The 21,207-nt window shown below is 43.6% G+C and overlaps 1 protein-coding gene across 5 annotated transcripts in view; it reads right to left on the bottom strand.

The window, feature by feature from the left end:
- ULK2 (unc-51 like autophagy activating kinase 2) overlaps window positions 1–17,461 on the bottom strand; it is a 109,594-nt gene extending 92,133 nt beyond the window's left edge. For 3 of the 5 annotated variants that reach the window (XM_032269195.1, XM_032269194.1, XM_032269193.1), the window contains exons 1-5: window positions 16,872–17,446; window positions 15,296–15,388; window positions 13,623–13,664; window positions 888–920; window positions 514–550 (exon numbers count right to left, since the gene is read on the bottom strand). In XM_032269195.1, coding sequence (XP_032125086.1) covers window positions 514–550; window positions 888–920; window positions 13,623–13,664; window positions 15,296–15,388; window positions 16,872–16,961 — 295 coding nt within the window. In that variant the 5' untranslated portion in view covers window positions 16,962–17,446. Of the gene's footprint in view, window positions 1–513; window positions 551–887; window positions 921–13,622; window positions 13,665–15,295; window positions 15,389–16,871 lie in introns of all 5 variants that reach the window. The other 2 variants (XM_032269191.1, XM_032269192.1) reach the window with 2 other exon arrangements.
- Between the last annotated feature and the right edge of the window lie 3,746 nt (window positions 17,462–21,207).

Below are 21,207 nucleotides of genomic sequence, written 5' to 3'. Positions count from 1 at the left end.
AGACTCCGTCTCAAAAAAAAAAAAAAAAAAAAAGAATTTCAAGCACCATCTAACACTAAAATCTGTACTTCTGTACCACAGAATACTGTAATGCCTTATAATGTTTTTGTTACCTTTTTTTTTTAATTACAAGAAATGTTCACAAAAATATATTCTTGGATATATTTTTCACTAAAATTTTTTATTTTGAAAGAAATGAAAAGGACTAAAACTCAGTGAAGCCTTTTGAAGGAGAGGAATTCTAACTGGTTTCTTCTCACCTGAGGATAGGACCATATCTCAAACACTGTCAGAGGTAACAAAAAGGTAAACACTGATATAAAAGTAAAGCTTAGGAACAAAACTACAACCAACACCAACTGGGCTACAAAGTCACCACAAGTCAAACACAAATATTTATTGAATGTTTCTATACAAGAGCAGAAAATGGGTAGTGTAATTCAGAAGCACCTCTCAGGATTAAACATATTGCAGCACTATCTTTGTTGAAAACTGACACATAGACAAAGTTACCTTGCAAATAATCTGCCAGGTCTCCACCATTGCAATACTGACATAGAAAAGAGAAAGTAATGAAAATAAGGATAGTGATTCAAGATTAATTCAATCCATTGTCAATTGTGATTCAAAAATCATTTGTATATAATGTACGTAAATCTAGTCTAAAAATATTACATATTCAAAAATTTTTTAATTTTATATTCCTTGAGTAGAATTGAGATCAATGAATCAACTTTATTCATACAAAAATTAAAATAATTTATCTACTGCCAATTCTAAAGTACATATTAATCAAAAGGGATTTGAAATATGCAGATTTATGCTAGAATCTAAAAAAAACAAAAGATATTTGAAATAAATTCAACAGAAATTTGCATACTACCTACCTCCATCACCAAAAAGACAGAGTTGGGTAATTCCTGAAAAGTAAACATATTAAATATAATTTAGATAAAAATTAAACATAAAATTTAAAGATAATGATAGTTAAAAATACCATACTTGTTCATTATTAAAACTGGTAAAATGAAATCACAAAATCTATTAGAAAGTGAAATAAAAATTCCCAACGCAATGAGGTAAGTATCTCCTCTAGAAAGCCAGATCAAGTTTTAGTAACACTAATGTAGTCATCAAGAAGTAAAATTTTGTTTACAGAAATAACTAGAGAAAAATTCATCTTTTGTTTATGATTGACCTAAAACAACAGATCTAAGACAACAAGCATGGTAAATTTACAATGGGGAAAAAGGAAGGATTCTTTGCTCCTTGGGGAAACACTTCCACTTTGAAAAGTTTATGATTTGGAGCAGCAAAACGTCATAATCCTCCCTAGCAACACTAAATGCACAATCTGATTTCTGGAATACATGACTCAGGATGCCTGGTTTTCTGTTTTTCTGCTTTTTATGTTTATTTGGGGCAACTGCATTATCAGGAATTGTTGGCAAAGGGAAATGTCTTATCACATTACCAACGCATGTTCTAAAATGTTAAGGAAATGAATTGAGGGCTCTTAAAAAGTCTCTGCTAAGTAAGTCAAAGATTGATTAGCTGGCTCTTCAATGGCAATTTTTATAATGATAACTAAATTTTAGATTGGGCTTCCCTACGGCTTAACTTGAGCCAGTGTGCAAATGTGATTCAAAACGCAACTTTTGGGCTCGGTACAGTGGCTCACTCCTGTAATCCCAACACTTTGGGAGGCTGAGGTGGGCAGATCACCTGAGGTCAGAAGTTCAAGACCAGTCTGGATAACACAGTGAAAGCCCATCTCTACTAAAAACACAAAAAAATTAGCTGGGCATGGTGGTGTGTGCCTGTAATTCCAGCTACTGCTGAGGCTGAGGCATGAGAATCGCTTGAGGTGGGAGGTAGAAGTTGCAGTGAGCTAAGACTGCGCCACTGCACTCCAGCCTGGGCAAAAGAATGAGACTCTGTCACAAAACAAATAAATAAATAATAAAAATTAAAAAGTCTTGAAGGATACATAACAGTATTTTCTTCTGGAAAAAGGAAATACAGAGGCATAAAAAGAGGGCATCTCTTTTTTACTTCATATACTGCTAGACTATTTGAAATGTTTTTATATTGATGGTCGTTTGCTTTTGTAATTTAAAAAAACAATAAATTCTTTTTAAAAGTCAAATAGCATGAGTAGGTGGTTCTCTCCAGTAAAATTCAGATGCCTAGAAGCAGAAGTAGAGAAAAAAGCAGCATGATACAAAGCAATAGAAAAGAAGTAAATGATAAGCCAAACAATTCGAAAGAAAAATTTGCGGTTTTTCTTTTATTTTAAAGTGATACTTTTAAAAATTTTTTGTTTTATTTTTTTTCTTCTTGAGACAGGGTCCCACTCTGTCACCCAGGCTGAAATGCAGTGATGTCATGTTGGCTCACTGCAACCTCCGCCTCCAGGGTTCAAACAAGTCTCCTGCCTCAGCCCCCCAAGTAGCTAGGACCACAGGCGCACACCACCAAGCCCAGCTAATTTTTATTATTTTTTATTTTAATATTTTAATATTAAATTTAATATTAAAAATATTAAATTTTAATATTTTTAATATTAAATTTAATATTAATAATATTAAATTTTAATATTTTTTCTAGAGACAGGGTTTTGCCATGTTGCCCAAGGCTGGTCTTGAACTCCTGGACTCAAGCAATTTGCCTACCTTGGCCTCCCAAAGTGCACCTGGGAGGCATTAGCCACTGCACCTGGCCTAATTCCTGGTTTCTAAAACCCAAATCCTCACATCCCTCTGCTATATTTCTTAATTCATTCTCTACCCCTCTGGAAACTTCTATGGTTTATCTCACTGAAAAAGAGGAGGAAAACATTCCTACAATCCTTGGGTTTATTTCCCTTGGGGTTACCTGGAATTAGACTGCCTCACAGCATGACTGACTAGGATTGGAATTATCATCAACACTTTGGTGAGAGTGTGGTGTTAACATGGAAAAAGTAGTTTGCTCAAGATCCTAAGTTGAGTTTGCTAATAAAAACAGTACTCTAAGCCCGTTTCCTATTCACATTCATGGCTCTTCCTCTCAGATCACTTCTTAGTCTATTTCGGCTGCTAAATTTTCATAACAAACCAGCATAGGCTGGGTGGTTGAAAAGGGAAATGTATTTCTCACAATTCTGGAGGCTGGCAAGTCCATCAAGGCACAGGCAAATTTGGCATCTGGTAAAGGCCCACTTCTGTTTCAGACAGCTGTCTTCTCACAATAAGCACAAATAGTGGAAGGAGCAAAGGAACTCCCTCTGGGGTCTCTTATAAAGGCACTAATATCTCATTCATGAAGGCTCTACCCTCATTATCTAATCGATAATAGCATCATAGCTATTATCAATTAGATATTACCACCTCCTCATAACATCACCTTGAGGGATAGGATTTCAACACAGGAATTTTGGAGGGACATGAACACTGACACCATAGCAGATCTTTAAGTTCTACAAAACTTAAAGATGCAAAATATAATATATAAAAGCCAGTTCTAGCTTCCTGACCTAACACAAACCCAACATAGGTTTATGGAAAAAGTTTCCCTCAACATGTATCTCAGTAATACTAATTACATCAAAGGTTGCAAAAATATTCAGAATATATGACACTGATTTATATACAAATTTATAAATTGATACTTACCTAATCTGACCCTGATTTGCTATAATTCAAATTCCCTAAGTCCTAACTCTTTTTAACAGTCTTACAAAAGATACCTTCTTCTGTAGTTATCCTCAAAAACAGGTAGGTATCTGGGATAATTGGTTGGGCTTTCTGGAAAATAAGTCCCTATATTATCCTTTGTATATAACTGAATTCCAGAGATCAAAAATATAAATATGAAAAATTGAAACCCTATTTACTAGATAAAAATAGGGGTCATTAAAGAACAGATTGGATAATATATTAAAAAGAGGCAGCCAGGCACAGTGACTCACGCCTGCAATCCCAACACTTTAGGAGGCCGAGGTAGGCAGATCACCTGAGGTTGGGAGTTCAAGACCAGCCTGACCAACATGAAGGAATCTCCTTTCTAAAAATACAAAATTAGCTGGGTATGGTGTATCTAAAAATACAAAATTAGTTGGGTGTGTTGGCACATTCCTGTAATCCCCGCTACTCGGAAGGCTGAGGCAGGAGAATCGCTTGAACCCGGGAGGTGGAGGTTACAGTGACCCAAGATTGTGCTATTGCCCCCCAGTCTGGGTAAAAAAAGCAAAACCCTCCCCGGGGGGGAAAAAAAAAAAAAAAAGAGGCTAAAGTAAGACACACCCCCAAAATACCAGACAAAATGGGGAAAATATCTCAAAACATGACAAAGAGCTAGCAACTCTGATTCCCTCGTTTACCTCCTACAGTCCAAGTGCCCAAGTCCTTTTTTTCTTTTTTTTAAGATGGGATTTCACCATGATGGCCAGGCTGGTCTTGAACTCTTGACCTCAGGTGATCCACCCACCTCAGCCTCCCAAAGTGCTAGGATTACAGGCCTGAGCCACCGCACCCGGCAGTCTTATCAATTCTATCTCCTAAGCATCTCACCAATCTGTCCAGGCCTCTGTCACCACTGATGCCATCATTCTCTCTTACCCAGATATATATATATATAACTCTTTCTTTTTAATAATAGTATACACTGAGCATGGTGGTTCAGGCCTGTAATCACAGCTACTCAGGAGGCAAAGGCAGAAAGACAGCTTGAGCCCAGGAGTTAGGGGCTGCAATGAGATATGATGGTGCCACAGAAGAAATGCACTCCAGCCTGAGTAACAGTAAGACCCCAATTCTAAATAAGTATTTAAAAATAAAAATAAATGTACAGTTCAATGTGTTCTGACAAATGTTTACACCTATGTATCTACCGTGCCAATCAAAATATATAACAATTCCATCACCCCAAAAAGTTCTCTTATGCCGCTTTGCCATCGGTCCCTGAGACCTAGGGGCAACCTCTGTCCTGATTTCTATCACCCTAGCTTACTTCTGATTCCTCCCAAAATTCACAAAAACAGAATAATACTGTAGCAGTATATGCCAGGCTTCTTTTTCTCAAAACAATGTTTGAGATTCACGTTATAACAAGGATCATTTGTTTCTTTTTATATATGTTAATTTGTTCATTGCATTATTTACTATAAAATGAGTTTAAAAATTTTTTATATGTCCCTACTACAGCTTCTGAGTTCCTTATCTTGATTTAAAATGTCTTTCTGGCTGGGCATGGTGGCTCATGCCTGTAATCCCAGCAGTTTGGGAGGCCAAGGCGGGCAGATCACCTGAGGTCAGGAGTTCAAGACCAGCCTGGTCAACATGGAGAAACCCCATCTCTACTAAAAGTACAAAATTAGCCAGGAGTGATGGTGCATGTCTATAATCCCAGCTACTCAGGAGGCTGAGGGAGGAGAATCGCTTGAACCCAGGAGGCGGAGGGTGCAGTAAGCCAAGATCATGCCACTGCACTCCAGCCTGGGCAACAAGAGCAAAACTCCATCTCAAAAAAAAAAAAAAAGGCCAGATGCGGTGGCTCACACCTGCAATCCCAGCACTCTGGGAGGCCAAGGTGGGTGGATCACCAGAGTTCAGGGGCCTGACCAACATGGAGAAACCCCATCTCTACTAAAAATATAAAATTAGCTGGGCGTGGTGGCACACACTTGTAATCAGCTACTCAGGAGGCTGAGGCAGGGAGAATGGCTTGAACCTCAGAGGTGGGGGTTGTGGTGAGCCAAGATTGCACCACTGCGCTCCAGCAACAAGAGCAAAACTCCATCTCAAAAAAAAAAAAAAAAAAAAAGAAGTATTTCTATCCTTGGATTATATAATCATCTAAATATTATTCTGAGACTGTTATTGTTTACAGTACTTTATATATTTAACCCTTTAATTCACTTGGAAATTATTTTGGAAAATAATGATAATGCAGTTCCAATTCTATTTTTTGTAAGATGTCTCAGTTTTATGAGCACCATCTATTAAATGAATCATCTTTTTCTTGCTATACTAAAAATTACCAAGAGGTAGATATTTAACCAGACCACTGACAATCATGCAGGTAAGTATTCCTAAGTCAAAGTACTTATGCTCAGAGTGCTCTAGGAGATTTATCTTTTGAAAAACAAAAATAGTATCACTCTCCTGCTTTAAAACTCTTCAATAGCTTTGCACTGTCCTTAGGATAAAGATCATATCTGGCTCTTGTTAACCTCTCCAATATCATCTAACGCTTCTCTTCTCTCATTATTGTACTCCGGACACACTAGCCTTCTTCCAGTTCCTCAAACTCCATGATCTCTCCTGTCGGCGGTCTTTAAAGAAGGCTTCATCTCCTAGGGAAACTTACTTTATCTTCTCCCACTAACCCCCACCTAAACCTTCTCCCATTCATCCCTCACATCTCTATAGACATCATTTCCCCAGGAAGCCTTCCCTTGTCCCACTTCCTTAGCCCCCATATTGTTTCCTCCAAACCTCTTCAACAGTTCTCCCTTACAGCACTTGGCACACACAAATAGTAACTACTGGCCCAGGTGTGGTGGCGCACACCTATAATCCCAGCACTTTGGGAAGCCCAGGTGGGCAGATAAAATTCAGAAGTTTGAGACCAGCCTGGGCAACATGGTGAAACCCTGTCTCTACAGAAAATAGAAAAATTAGCCAGGCATGGTGGTGCCTGCCTGTAGTCCCAGATACTTTGGAGGCTGAGGTGGGAGGATGGCTTAAGCCCAGGAGATGGAGGCTGCAGTGAAGCATGATCATGCCATTGTACTCCAGCCTGGGCAACAGAGTCAGACTCTCTCACAAAAAAGAAAAAAAGAAACGGTAACTATTTGCTTAATGTCACCCTCCCTAATTTACTGTACATTCCATAATGTCAAGGACCATCTCTACTTTGTTCACCACGACACTCCTATACATCTCATTACCTAGCTCAGTAAAAAAAAAAAATGAACACAACCGATGCATCAAGGAACAGCAATGGGAATGTCACAGAAGAGATGTAAAAAGGCAAATACAGCAAAAAGCTGATCAATACCCTAATTATTTAAGGGGAAAAGAAATCAGCCAGGCGTGGTAGCTCACGCCTGTAATCCCAGAACTTTGGAAGGCCAAGGCACGTGGATCGCTTGAGGTCAGGAGTCAGAGGCCAGCCTGCCCAACATGGTGAAACTCTACCTCTACTAAAAATACAAAAATTGACCGGGCGCGGTGGCTCACATCTGTAATCTCAGCACTTTGGGAGGCCGAGGCAGGCGGATCACCTGAGGTCAGGAGTTCAAGACCAGCCTGGCCAACACGGTGAAACCCTGTCTTTAAAAAAAAAAAAAAATTAGCCAGGCGTGGTGGTGGGTATCTATAACACCAGTTACTCAGGAGGCTGAGGTAGAAGAATTGCTTGAGCCCAGGAGGCAAAGGTTGCAGTGAGCTGAGATCATGCCACTGCACTCCAGCCTGGGCAACTGAATGAGACTGTCTCAAAAATAAATAATTTTTTAAAAAAAGAAATAAAAAAAAATTAGGCTGGGCATAGTAGTTCACACCTGTAATCCCAGCACTTTAGGAAGCTGAAACAGAAGGATCACTTAAGTCCAGGTGTTTGAGACCAAACCTGGGCAACATAGTGACTATTGTCTCTACAAAAATTAGTAAATAAATTTAAAAAAAATTTTTTTAAGATATTTTCCTAGTGTGAGATTGTAAAACTTTTTTTAAAAAAGGTCACTACTGGTTAAAAATAACTGATATAGGCTGGGTACAGTGGCTCATGTCTGTAATCCCAGCACTTTGGGAGACTGAGGCAGGTGGACTGCTTGAGGTCAGAAGTTCAAGACTAGCCTGCGCAAAAAGGTGAAGCCCCATCTCTATTAAAAAGACAGAAACAAAATTAGCCAGAAGTGGTGGTGGGCACCTGTAATCCCAGCTACTCAGGAGGCTGAGGCAAGAGGACTGTTTGAACCTGGGAAGTGGAGGTTGCAGTGAGCCCAGACTGTGTCACTGCACTCCAGCCTGGGCAACAGAAAGAACTGGTATCATCTTTTTAAAAGACAGCTAGTATCTTTGACAACGCAATTCCACTTCAAGGAATTTATTCCTTAGGAATGCTATAAAAACACATAAAGATATATGTACAGAGCATTCTCTGCAGTACTGCTTCTAATATGGAAAAAATAGAAAACACTCCAAATAACCATAATTGGGTGTTTTTTTTTTTCTCTTTTTTTTTTTTTTTAAGATAGGGTTTCACCACGTTGGTCAGGCTGGTCTTGAACTCCCGACCTCAGGTGATCTGCCCGCCTTGGCCTCCAAAGCGCTTGGATTACAGGCGTGGGCCACTACGCCCAGCCAATTGGGTGGTTTAAGAGACAGGACTCGCCCTGTCACCCAAGCTGGAGTACAGTGGCCAGTGGCACAATCACAGCTCACTGTAACTTCAATTTCCTGGGCTCAAGTGATCCTTCGGCTTTAGCTTCTCAAGAAGCTGGGATTACAGGCATGCGCCACCACATCCGGCTAACTTTATTTTTTGTAGAGATAGGGTCTCACTATATTGCATAGGCTGGTCTCAAACTTCTGGCCTCAAGCAATCCGACTGCTTGAACTTCTCAAAGCACTGAGATCATGGTGTGAGCCACCACACCTCGCTCATAATTGGGTTTTAAGTAAATTATCACTTAGCCCTACAATATTATACTGATTACAAAAAAGTATCTAAGATACATTAAGCTTAATGAAACAAGTTGTATTTCTCTACAAATACTACTAATCCTTTCACAATGAAAAGCTTTAAAAGCTAAGTAAAAATGGCCAAGTACAGTGGCTCACATCTGTAATCCCAGCACTCTGGGAGGGTGGATCACAAGGTCAGGTGTCTGAGAAGAGCCTGACCAACATGGTGAAACCCCATCTCTACTAAAAATACAAACATTAGCCGGGCGTGGTAATCCCAGCTACTCAGGAGGCTGAGGCAGGAGAATAGCTTGAACCTGGGAGGCGGACGTTGCACTGAGCCAAGATCCGGCCACTGCACTTCAGCCTGGGTGACAGAGTAAGACTCTGTCTCAAAAAAAAAAAAAAAAAAAAAACCTAAGTATAAATGGTTATAGATTGATATATGTAATTAGAACATTCTAAAACAAATATACTAAACAGCGGTTATCTCTGGGAATTGCCATTTCTTTTCTAATTTACCATTTTCATAGTATTTGATTATTTTAACTGTGGGCATACATTACTTGTAGAATTAAAGGAAAAATGCATTTCATTTTAAGTGTCATTTAAAACTGCAAGCTGATTTTTTTTTTTTTTTTTGAGACGGAGTTTTTGCTCTTGTTACCCAGGCTGGAGTGCAATGGCGCGATCTCGGCTCACCACAACCTCCGTCTCCTGGGTTCAGGCAATTCTCCTGCCTCAGCCTCCTGAGTAGCTGGGATTACAGGCACGTGTCACCATGCCCAGCTAATTTTTTGTAATTTTAGTAGAGACGGGGTTTCACCATGTTGACCAGGATGGTCTCGATCTGTTGACCTCGTGATCCACTCGCCTCGGCCTCCCAAAGTGCTGGGATTACAGGCGTGAGCCACCACGCCCGGCCCTGCAAGCTGATTTTTACAATGTCAAAAGTTTTCAATTTGGCCGGGCATGGTGGCTCACGCCTGTAACCCCATCACTTTGGGAGACCGAGGCAGGCGATCACCTGAGGTCAGGAGTTCAAGACCAGCCTGACCAACATGGAGAAACCCCATCTCTACTAAAAATACAAAATTATCCAGGCATGGTAGTGCATGCCTGTAATTCCAGTTACTGAGGAGGCTCAGGCAAGAGAATCACTTGAACCCAGGAGGCAGAGGTTTTGGTGAGCCAAGATCGCACCATTGCACTCTAGCCTCCGCAACAAGAGCAAAACTCCATCTCAAAAAAAAAAAAAGTTCTCAATTTATAAACCTCAGACAGATAACCAAAACTAATGATCAATAAAAATGACATTTGCTTCAAGTTGGTAAAGTTACTATACTAGTTCCTAAACATACTGTACCCCTTGATGAACAATTAAATCAAGAAAACAAATCTAGGCTGGGCACAATGGCCCACGCCTGTAATCCCAGCACTTTGGGAGGCCGAGGCAGGTGGACTGCCTGAGATCAGGAGTTTGAGACCAGCCTGGCAACAAGGTAAAAACCCATCTCTACTAAAAATACAAAAAACGAGCCGGGCATGGTGGCAGGTAATCCCAGCTACTCGGGAGGCTGAGGCAGGAGAACTGCTTGAACCCAGGAAGTGGAGGTTGCTTTGAGCCGAGATCTTGCCACTGCACTCCAGCCTGGGCAGCAAGAGTGAGACTTTGTTTCAAAAAAAAAAAAAAAAAAATTCCAGTAGTATTCAGTGTATGAATACAACATTTCAATGCAGTCACCTTGAAATTCCTGACTGTTTAACAATTCACATTTTTTAGTATGTTCTCTCTAATGATACCCCATTCTATAATCAAAGCTGGTACTAAAAAATATTTTTCATTCTGATAGAAAAAAATCTAAGCATAATTTCAAAACAAAACGTACTCTGCAATTGTCATGGTTTTCTGTATCTCTCCAAGACTGGAAAGCTAAAGAGTTAACATTATTTAACAGTTTTTGTACTAGGCACTGAGTTGTACCACTTGGTGCCCTCTATCTACAGAGACTAAGACCAACTACACAAAGAGCAGTGAGGAGAATCAACATTTCAACTAGGGACTGAGAGATGAGTTTAGTTTTGACATAAAAGGTTTCTACCCTTTTTATACTGCTTTGAATTTCTCAAATGAAGGAATGAATTACAGCTATATGAAAAGATAATAAAATATATCCACTGCATTCACATATTTCATGGATGGAAATTTAAATTGCAATTTTTTTGGAAGGCAATCATACTCCACAATCAAAAACTTTAATACTGTGCATGCTATTTGACTTGGTCTTTCCAATTATAGAAATTGAAGTTTAATAATCAAAAATATGTTCAGAAGGCATACATAATTCTTACAGCATTTTTCTGTTTAGGAAAAACTTAAACATCCTTTTTCCCCCCACCCAGATGGAGTCTCACTCTGTCACCCAGGCTGGAGCACAGTGGCACGATCCCAGCTCACTGGAACCTCCGCCTCCCAGGTTCAAGTGATTCCCCTGCCTCAGCCTCCAAGTAGCTGGGATTACAGGTATGCGCCACCATGCCTGGCTAATTTTGTATTCTTAGTAGAGATGGGGTTTCTCCATGTTGGTCAGGCTGGTCTGGAACTTCCAACCTCAGGTGATCCACCCACCTCAGCGTCCCAAAGTGCTGGGATTACAGGTGTGAGCCACCGCACCCGGCCGCAAAATGACAATATTTTTTTGAAAATATACAACAGTCCATTTGTCTCATCCCACTAAAATCTCAACATATTCAAAGCAAAGACTTTGTTTTATTCACTGATTGATTCCTAGCACTCAGAACAATGCCTGGCACATAACAGTCACTCAAAAACTTACAAAATAGGCTGAGAGTGGTGGCTCACACCTGTAATCCCAGCACTTTGGAGGCCAAGGCGGGCAGATCACACGGTGGTGGGTGCCTGAATCCTAACTACTTGGGAGACTGAGGCACAAAAATCGCTTGAACCCAGGAGGCCTAGGTTGCAATGGGCCATCATGCCACTCCACTCTAGCCTGGGCAAGAGTGAGATTGTCTCAAAAAAATAAAAGCAAAACAACGAAAAAAACACAACTGCCAAATGAATTAATTTGAGTAATGCAAGTGAATACAGAAGAGGTTTTAACTAGAAATATACATGTAATAGAATCACATAACATATCCATTTAGCTTACCCGAATTCAACTATTCAAAGCAAAACAAAAGAAATAAATTACGTAAATCATGTATGCTGACCTGCCCTGGAGTGACAGTGGAGAGGAAACCTGAATTTGTTGTCCCCTCTGAGAGTCTCAGGACCCCAGGCTCTCACATGGTGAGTATCACACTAGCTACGTGTGATTCTAGTTTTTGTTTTTGTTTTTTTAAGAGACGATCTTGCTCTGCTGCCCAGCAGGACTACAGTGGCATGATCACAGCTCACTGCAGCCTTGAACTCCTGTGCTCGAGTGATCGTCCTGCCTCAGCCTCCTAAGTAGCAAGAATTACAGGCTCAGGCCACCACACCAGCCTGATTCTAGCATTTAAAGGATTTTTTAACATAATATGGCCTTAAATATAAGACAACTACTGCATCTGGTACTACACCCAGAAAATAGCAATTTTCTCCATTGCTGAGTTCTGAAAAGGATTTCCAAGCGTAATTTAGACTATATGGAAATTTTGCCTTAGAGGATGACTTTAGAACGTATTTCCCATTCCAAATAAAATGCAACTCTACTGTATGCCATAGCATGCACAAATATATCCATAACCTATAATCAAAGATATAACTGAGTGATGAATATGCATAGTGCCCTTGTTTTTATTTATTTTATTTTCTAATATTTCAATTTACAAATATTGCTTTCATAATAAGAAAAAGTTTGCCGGGCATGATGGCTCATGCCTGTAATCTCAATACTTTGGGAGGCTGAGGTGGGCAGATCACCTGAGGTCAGGAGTTCATCTCTACTAAAAACACAAAAAATTAGCCGGACATGGTGACAAATGCCTGTAATCCCAGGTACTTGGGAGGCTGAGGCAGGAAAATCACTTGAACCCAGGAGGCGGAGGTTGCAGTGAGTCGAGATCGCGCCACTGCACTGCCTGGAAAACGAGAGCAAAACTCCGTCTCAAAAAAAAAAAAAAAAAAAAAGAAAGAAAAGGAAAAAGCTCTATTTAGGCTGCATGTGGTGGCTCACATCTGTAATCCCAGCACCTTGAGAGGCTGAGGGAGAAGAATCCCTTGAGCCCAACAGTTCAAGACCAGCCTGGACAACATAGAGACCCTGTCTCTACAAAATAAAAAAAGTTTTTGTTAAAAAAAAAAAAAAAGCCTCCATTTACGCAGGGAGCAGTGGCCCACGCCTGTAATTCCAGCACTTTGGGAGGCCAAGGTGGGAGGATCACTTGGGGTCAGAAGTTTGAGACAAGCTTGGCCAACATGGTGAAACTCCATCTCTAATAAAAATACAAAAAAAAAATTTAAAAATTAGCTGGGCATGGTGGTACACGCCTACAGTCCCAGCTACTCCGGAGGCTGAGGCAGGAGAATCACTTGAACCAGGGAGGTGGAGGTTGCAGTGGGCCGAGATCAAGCCACTGCACTGCAGCCCAAGCAACAGAGTGAAACTCCATCTAAAATTTTTTTTAAAAGCTGTATTTTTAATAGTCCTTACAACATTTATCAGAGAATGCTGTATCTGGTATCAATATTCCTCTACTTTACCGAAAATAATACTACCCCTATATTATCAATTGTCAGTAAACTTACTCATGCAGCATATTCCTTCAACCTGTTACTCTGTGCTATTTTAAACAGTTTCTTAATTCGGAAACATATAACTCAAGCTATATATCTTTTCAACAAGAATTAAGGTCATTTTTATTTCTATTAAGAGTCATTTAAATGTGTATGAAATATAAAGAAATCAACTTTAAGTTTAAAAAATGTTCTAAATAAGGTACCTGAACATCATAGAGTGCTACAATATTTTCATGCTGAAGCTCCTATTAAGAAAATTGAGAAAAAATATGTAAGTATTGTAATAATTTTACTATATTTTAACATGTAAATAAAATTATACACTTCTACACTACTAGTATTATACTTCTATTAATAGACCAGAAAATTCAATCTCTTTTTTTTTTTTTTTTTTTGAGACGGAGTTTTGCTCTTGTTACCCAGGCTGGAGTGCAATGGCGCGATCTTGGCTCACCGCAACCTCCGCCTCCTGGGTTCAGGCAATTCTCCTGCCTCAGCCTCCTGAGTAGCCGGGACTACAGGCACGCGCCACCATGCCCAGCTCATTTTTTGTATTTTTAGTAGAGACGGGGTTTCACCATGTTGACCAGGATGGTCTTGATCTCTTGACCTCGTGATCCACCCGCCTCGGCCTCCCAAAGTGCTGGGATTACAGGCGTGAGCCACCGCGCCCGGCTCAATCTCTTAAAGAATAAGAAACATACCTCATCAAACAGAAAGCACATTATCTCACTGAAAGAAAATATAATTGTTAGCTCAAAGAGCTATAATTCTTAGCAAAGAGCTCTCCACAGGAAGTAGTTTTGAGGAAGCTGAGTGTTAAATGAGGGCTCTGGCCAGGCGAGGTGGTTCACACCTATAATCCCAGCACTTTGGGAGGCTGAGGCAGGCGGATCACCTGAGGTCACGAGTTGGAGACCAGCCTGATCAACATGCAGAAACCCCATCTCTACTAAAAATACAAAATTAGCTGGATGTGGTGGCACATGCCTGTAATCCCAGCTACTCAGGAGGCTGAGGCAGGAGAATTGCTTAAACACAGGAGGTGGAGGTTGTGGTGAGCTGAGATCCCGCCATTGCACTCCAACCTGTACAACAAGAGAGAAACTCAGTCTCAAAAAAAAAAAAAAAAAAAAACAGGGCTCCACGCTTGTATTAGTTTGGAAAACACCAGATCAAGTACTTCCAAACTAGTTTCTTCATTGTAGAATTTTTCAGACTTTCTTTAATGAGCCATAGGCTTTGTGACTCTCCAAGAAGTATTTAGCAAATGGGATTTTCCAAACTTATTTAACTATCTTCTCAAACCATCTCACCTAGACAACAATGGTTGTGAGTGATCTAAAAAGACCACTTCTAAGGAATACAACTTTCTTCAATTTAAAGAAAGATCCCAAGTGCCTCCACTCTAGTAACATGAAAGGGGACAACAGGAGAGGTAAAAACAATGTACAAGATGGGTCTGCCTGGCCCTCCTCTCAAACAACACAGTAACTAGGAAAAAGGAGAAATGATGAGAAGCTACACTCAGTCTTCACAGAATCCCTCTGAGCTTTGATTCTTAAAAACAGCTTCTGAGGGCCGGGTGTGGTGGCTCACGCCTGTAATCCAAGCACTGTGGAGGCCAAGGCGGGCAGACCACCTGAGGTCGGGAGTTCAAGACCAGCCTGACCAGCATGGTGAAACCCCATCTTTATTTAAAAAAGAAAAAAAAAAAAGTTTCTGAGTACTCAATGTTTTTAAAAAGTGAGCATGTAAAAAGGAAAGCAACTGTTGAAAATTCTCAAACTTGGACCCAAAATTACAAAGGATGGCAGCAGCATGTATTCATTTAAGTTTTAACCTTATATGAATACTACTACATAAAGTAACTTACCTTTAAGATTTTAATTTCCTTTCCAAGCAGTATTTGTGATTTTGACAAGTTCTTTTTATTAATACTTTTAATAGCTACCTCCCAATCAGTTTTCTGAAAAGGAAAAACCGTGTTACTCCTAGATATCATTCCACAGAAATAACAAAAAGTTTATAAGCACGAAGATGTTTTCATTAAAAATATGTACAGCATTGGGGAAAAACGGAAAAGAACCTGAATTTCCAATAATGGAAAAGTGATTAATAAACTATAGTGTAATATGCCAAGGTCCTACAACACAACTACTAAAATAACAAATATGAAGGCCAAAAAGTAACTAACATTAAACGAAAACAGAGCAGTTCACAACCACCTCAAAGTTATGGAGAAATGTAGAAATCAACTTTAAAGGTGATATGGTTAATTGAAAAGTTATTTGTTAGCTTGGCTAGATGACACCGTGCTTTTCTTGAGTTCTAAATTATTTTCATAATAAATGAAAAGTTAGGCCGGGCACCGTGACTAAAGCCTGTAACCCCAGCTCTTTGAGAGGCCCAGGCGGGCAGATCACCTGAGGTCAGAAGACCACCCTGGCCAACGTGGTGAAACCCTGTCTCTACTAAAAATACCAAAAAAAAAAATTAGCTGGGCGTGGTGGCCGGCGCCCGTAATCCCAGCTACTCGGCAGGCTGAGGCAGGAGAATATCTTGAGCCTGTGAGGCCGAGGTTGCAGTGAGCGAAGTCGCGCCATTGCACTCCAGCCTGGGCGACAGAGCGAGGCTGTCTTTAAAATAAATACATGAAAAGTAGCATTACTTTATCCGATAAGCAACAAAGTCAGCCCACTTTTAACTCGCCCCTTGGCAACAATCAGAACTGCCACACCCTTTAAGACAATTTCCACTCCCCATACGCCTTTCCAAATTCTTTACATTCTAAAACCTCGTTTAACTGTACTTGCGAAATAGCAAAGGCTTAAAGAAAATTTTTTTAAGGCTTAAACATGCTTTCATGTTCCTGTGGATTGAAAACGAAGCGTCCAACCATCTTTTTCACCCGGAGCTCGCCTAACTGACCCAGAAGGGGAAAACAGTGGTGGGCTCTTCGGGGTGCAAGGGACCAGTGCTGGGAAAGGTGACACCTCCCAGGCAGAGAAAGCCTGAGGCTAAAGGGACATCCGCCCATTTTCCGCTGGCTGGGTATGTAATTATCAACCTCAAAGGTGATCAGCCCTGGGCGGGGGTTAAAAAACCAAAGATCTATTCACAGCTGAGCCTTGAGAGCGCACGGGGCCGTGCAGTCTATTTTGGGTCCAGGGTAACCTAGGGGCAAAGGCTCCTGCAGGCAGCAAAGGGGTGGGTCCCAGGCATGCCGAAGGGTCAGCAGCAGCCGGTCCGTAGGCGGAGAGCCGCCAGAGGCTTGGGCCTCACAACAACCCTCGCAGGACCAAAACAAACCGCGAGACTGACAGCGCGCACAACAGCAGCCCCGGCAAGGCGCCGAGGAGGGGGCTGGGTCCGCGGCTGCGCCAAGTTTCAGGACCTCCTAGCCCAGTGCCGGCCGCCCGGGGCCCGGCCTCGCCCCGGCAGGCGCTCACCTGGCGGTGCCGCCCCCGGAAGACCACGGCGAAGGCCCCGTGTCCCACGAGGTCCCTCTTGCTGTACTCGAAGTCGCCCACCACCTCCATGGCCGCGCCCCCGAGGAACACAGCAGGCGGGCGGGCGGCTCAGGTATCAGCACCGCAGGTCCGCGGGCCCGGAGCGCGCCAGCGGGCGGCGGGTCTGGGGCAGCCGGAGCCCCGGCCCCGGGCGGACTCTCATGCCGAGAGGCCGGAGCAGAAACGGGGAAGGCCGCCGCGCGGAGCGGGGATCAGCGAGGCCCGGCAGGCCCCGGCCGCTCCTCACGGCCCAGCCCGCGGGCTTCTGGCGAAGCAGTCTCTGCGCTGCCGGGCCAGCGGCGCCGGCGCCGTCACTGTGCGCGCCTGCAGCCGCACCCGCCCTGTGAGGCGGTGAGGGACCTGGAACTCTCCATCCCCAGCTCGTCTGGCCTCCTCTGCCCTTCCCGCCCGGGGCGCTGCTGCTGTGGAGGCGGCCGCCGCCCTGTAACCCGCACCGCCGCGGCCCCGCGCTTCCCCGCCTCGCGACGGCGCCCAACGCCCTCGCGCGCGCCAGCCGCTCCCGCGCGACTGACTGCCCTCCGCGACGTCCGCGCGCCTTGTAGGCCGCAGCGCCAGCTCGCTCCCTCCGCCGGGGAAAGGAGTGCGGCCCGGGCGCCGCGCCGGGAGCTGGGTTGGTCCTCTGCCGCTCCTGAGGCAGGGACAGTGGGCGCGGCCCGCTGCGGCCACAGCAGGTTACAGGCTGGGGGCTCCGTGCTGGGCCTGGGGAGCAGATTCGAGCCGACCACGCCCTGGGCTCCTGGCCGCTGGGAGGCAGACTTCAGAGAAGCGGGTCTTGAACCCCAACTGCAGGCGGGACGGGAGTATCTGTGCAGGGTAGACCCCCAGATTACTGCCAGAGCAAAGAAGCAACTGCTGCTCCCGCGCCCTCCAAAAGCAGAGTTCACGCTGCCAAACTGGCCTTCGGACGTCTCTCGGGGTTTACTTGCTCAGGGACGGCTAGAGGGACTGTGTCAAGCGGGATTCTGCACCTTTTGGGGATTCCTTGACTCTAAGAGAAGCTGATGACAGGCAGCTCAGGGCCCTCTTCGCAGAGAATTGCCCCTGCATACTGACTCAGGATCACACACGCTTTCAAGGCATTCCTGGGGGCTTGTGGTGTCAGGCCAGTTTGACCTCAGGCTTACCTCAAATGGCCGAAGGGAGCTTTCTTTTCTACCTGATTGTTAAAGTCGTTCAGGTGACAAGGAAGTGTCTTATGAAACCATTTAGTAAACAATATGCTTGAAACTATCATAGAAAACTCAGGCCCCCGCCGGGCGCGGTGGCTCAAGCCTGTAATCCCAGCACTTTGGGAGGCCGAGGCGGGTGGATCACGAGGTCAAGAGATCGAGACCATCCTGGTCAACATGGTGAAACTCCGTCTCTACTAAAAAAAAAAATACAAAAAATTAGCTGGGCATGGTGGCGCGTGCCTGTAATCCCAGCTACTCAGGAGGCTGAGGCAGGAGAATTGCCTGAACCCAGGAGACGGAGGTTGCGGTGAGCTGAGATCGCGCCATTGCACTCCAGCCTGGGTAACAAGAGCGAAACTCCGTCTCAAAAAAAAAAGAAAAAAAAAAAAGAAAACTCAGGCCCCTACTTGAATGTGCGTTCCGTTTTTAAGGGTATGTGTTTTCAGGGTCTCCCTCACCACCCCCACTGCCACTCCCTGTCCTTGCAAGCTGATCTCTGAACCGTGATGGAGTCAGCTCCAGGATTCTGAGAGAACCCTCCTTCTTCACACTCTCAATATGTAGGGCCTTGGTTTCTGCTTCTGCTGCTGTGCACCCTTTGGTCATCCTGTCCTTGTATCTGGCCCAGGTGGTTGCCTTAGACACTGAAAATCTGGAGCCTTCAAAAGTTGACAGCAAGTTGAGCAAGTTTGCACATACACACAAAAATGGGTGGAGATGATTCCTTACCTCACTGAAACATTCTCTAGTCTATTATTTCCTTTCTTTCTTTTTTTTTTTTTTTTAAGACAGAATGTCACTCCGTGACCCGGGCTGGAGTGCAGTAGTAGCACAATCTTGGCTCACTGCAACCTCTGCCTCCCAAGTGCAAGCGACTCTCCTGCCTCAGCCTCCCAAGCAGCTAGAATTTCAGACATACCCCACACCCAGGTAATTTTTGTATTTTAGTGCAGATGGGGTTTCTCCATGTTGGCCAGGCTGGTCTCAAGCTCATAAACTCAGGTGATCCACCCACCTCAGCCTCCCAAAGTGCTGAGATTACAGGCGTGAGCCACCATGCCCAGCCAATTTTTGTTTTGTTTTTTAAAGGATAGACTAGGCCAGGTGCGGTGGCTCACACCTGTAATCCCAGCAGTTGGGGAGGCAGAGGTGAGTGGATACGGGGCCTGGAGTTCCGAGGTGGGTGGATGATGAGGTCAGAAGTTTGACACCAGCCTGGCCAACGCAGTGAAATCCCGTCTCTACTAAAAACACAAAAATACAAGGGGCCTGGTGGCGCCATCTTTAGTCCCAGCTACTCAGGAGGCTGAGGCAGGAGAATCGCTTGAATCTGGGAGGCCAAGATCACAGTACTGCACCCCAGCCTACTGCCTGGACCACAGAGCGAAACTCAGTCTCAAAAAAAAAAAAAAAAAAAAAAAAAAATGCCCGGCACAGCCAAAGTGCTATTTGTTTGTTAAGTATGTCAAGTGGGGCTGGATACGGTGGCTCATGCCTGCAACCCAGCACTTTGAGAGGCCGAGGCAGGCGGATCACGAGGTCAGGAGATCAAGACCATCTTGGCTAACACATTGGAACCCCATCTCTACTAAAAATACAAAAAATTAGCCGGGCGTGATGGCGCTCACCTGTAGTCCCAGCTACTTGGGAGGTTCAATCACTTGAACCTGGGAGGCAGAGGTTGCAGTGAGCCAAGATCATGCCACTGCACTCTAGACTCTAGCCTGGGCGACAGAGCAAGACTCCATCTCAAAAAAAAAAAAAAAAAAAAAAAAAAAACTAAACAAAAAACAGTGAAGCCAAAGTTAGCCTTAGGCAACATTTCCCAAATCCCAGACCAGGGCCCTCTGGATCTTTCCCCCTTCCACCTCCCTCCACTCCTGGGGTGGTTTTCAGAGTCATAGAGACCAAATTTTTCAGTTCCAAGGATAAGGTAGTTTATCTAGCAGACATCTGGAGAATTCACTTTCTGTAAACTCTTTGCAGAAGCAATCAGAGTAAAATTTTGGAGAGCAAGGAAGCAACCGAGGAGGGGACAGCACACCAGGAGTGGGCCAGCAGCTGTTTTCACACCGTTACCTGGCAGCAGCCGGCATGACCTGGAGCTCAGGGAGAGCCCTCCCTGGCTGTCCAGAGGCAGCCAAAGCTGCTGGATTCTGGGCCTGCCCATCACAGCGCTTTAGTACAATGGAAGCAGCATTTCCACCTTCCTGCTGGCCAGCTGCCGACCGCATGAGGACAAGTGCACCCGCTGTCAGCTGAGCCAGTCGTATTTTACACATACCTGTGTCACCCTGCTTTTGTCATGAGACACAATTCACAACCCTTAAGAGTCTTCCTGAAGACCCCCAAAACCCCCATTCACAAGATTGCATTTACTTGACACTAACTATAATTAATAGACATTTTTGAGATGTTTGTATTTAATCCCCATGCTAGAATATTGTGAAGGGTTTTTTTTGTTTGGTTTTTTTTTTTTTTTTGAGACTGAGTCTCGCTTTGTTGCCTAGGCTGGAGTGCGGTGGCAGGATTTCGGCTCACTGTAACCTCCATCCCTCCCAGGTTCAAGTGATTCTCCTGCCTCAGCCTCCTGAGTAGCTGTGATTACAGACCTGTGCCACCATGCCTGGCTAATTTTTGTATTTTTAGTAGAGACAGGGTTTCACGATGTTGGCCAGGCTGGTCTCAAACTGCCGACTTCAAGCGATTTGCGCGTTTTGCCCTCCCAAGATGCTGGGATTACAGGCGTGAGCCATGACATCTGGCCACAAGAAGGCATTTTTAAGAAACCACAGGCCAGGTGCAGTGGCTCACTCCTGTAATTCCAGCACTTTGGGAGGCCAAGGCGGGCGGATCATGAGGTCAAGAGATTGAGACCATCCTGGCCAACATGGTGAAACCACATCTCTACTAAAAATGCAAAAATTAGCTGGGTTTGGTGGTACGTGCCTGTAATCCCAGCTATTCAAGAGGCTGAGGCGAAATAATCGCTTAAACCCGAGATTGCCCCACTGCACTCCAGCCTGGCGACAGAGCAAGACTCCATCTCAAAAAAAAAAAAAAAAAAAAAAAAAAAAAAAAAA

Source organism: Sapajus apella, unplaced genomic scaffold (assembly GCF_009761245.1).
Source record: "Sapajus apella isolate SASKATOON/1434 unplaced genomic scaffold, GSC_monkey_1.0 scaffold189, whole genome shotgun sequence".
NCBI classification, from domain to species: domain Eukaryota; kingdom Metazoa; phylum Chordata; class Mammalia; order Primates; family Cebidae; genus Sapajus; species Sapajus apella.
This window is presented reverse-complemented; position numbering and strand designations above follow the sequence as displayed.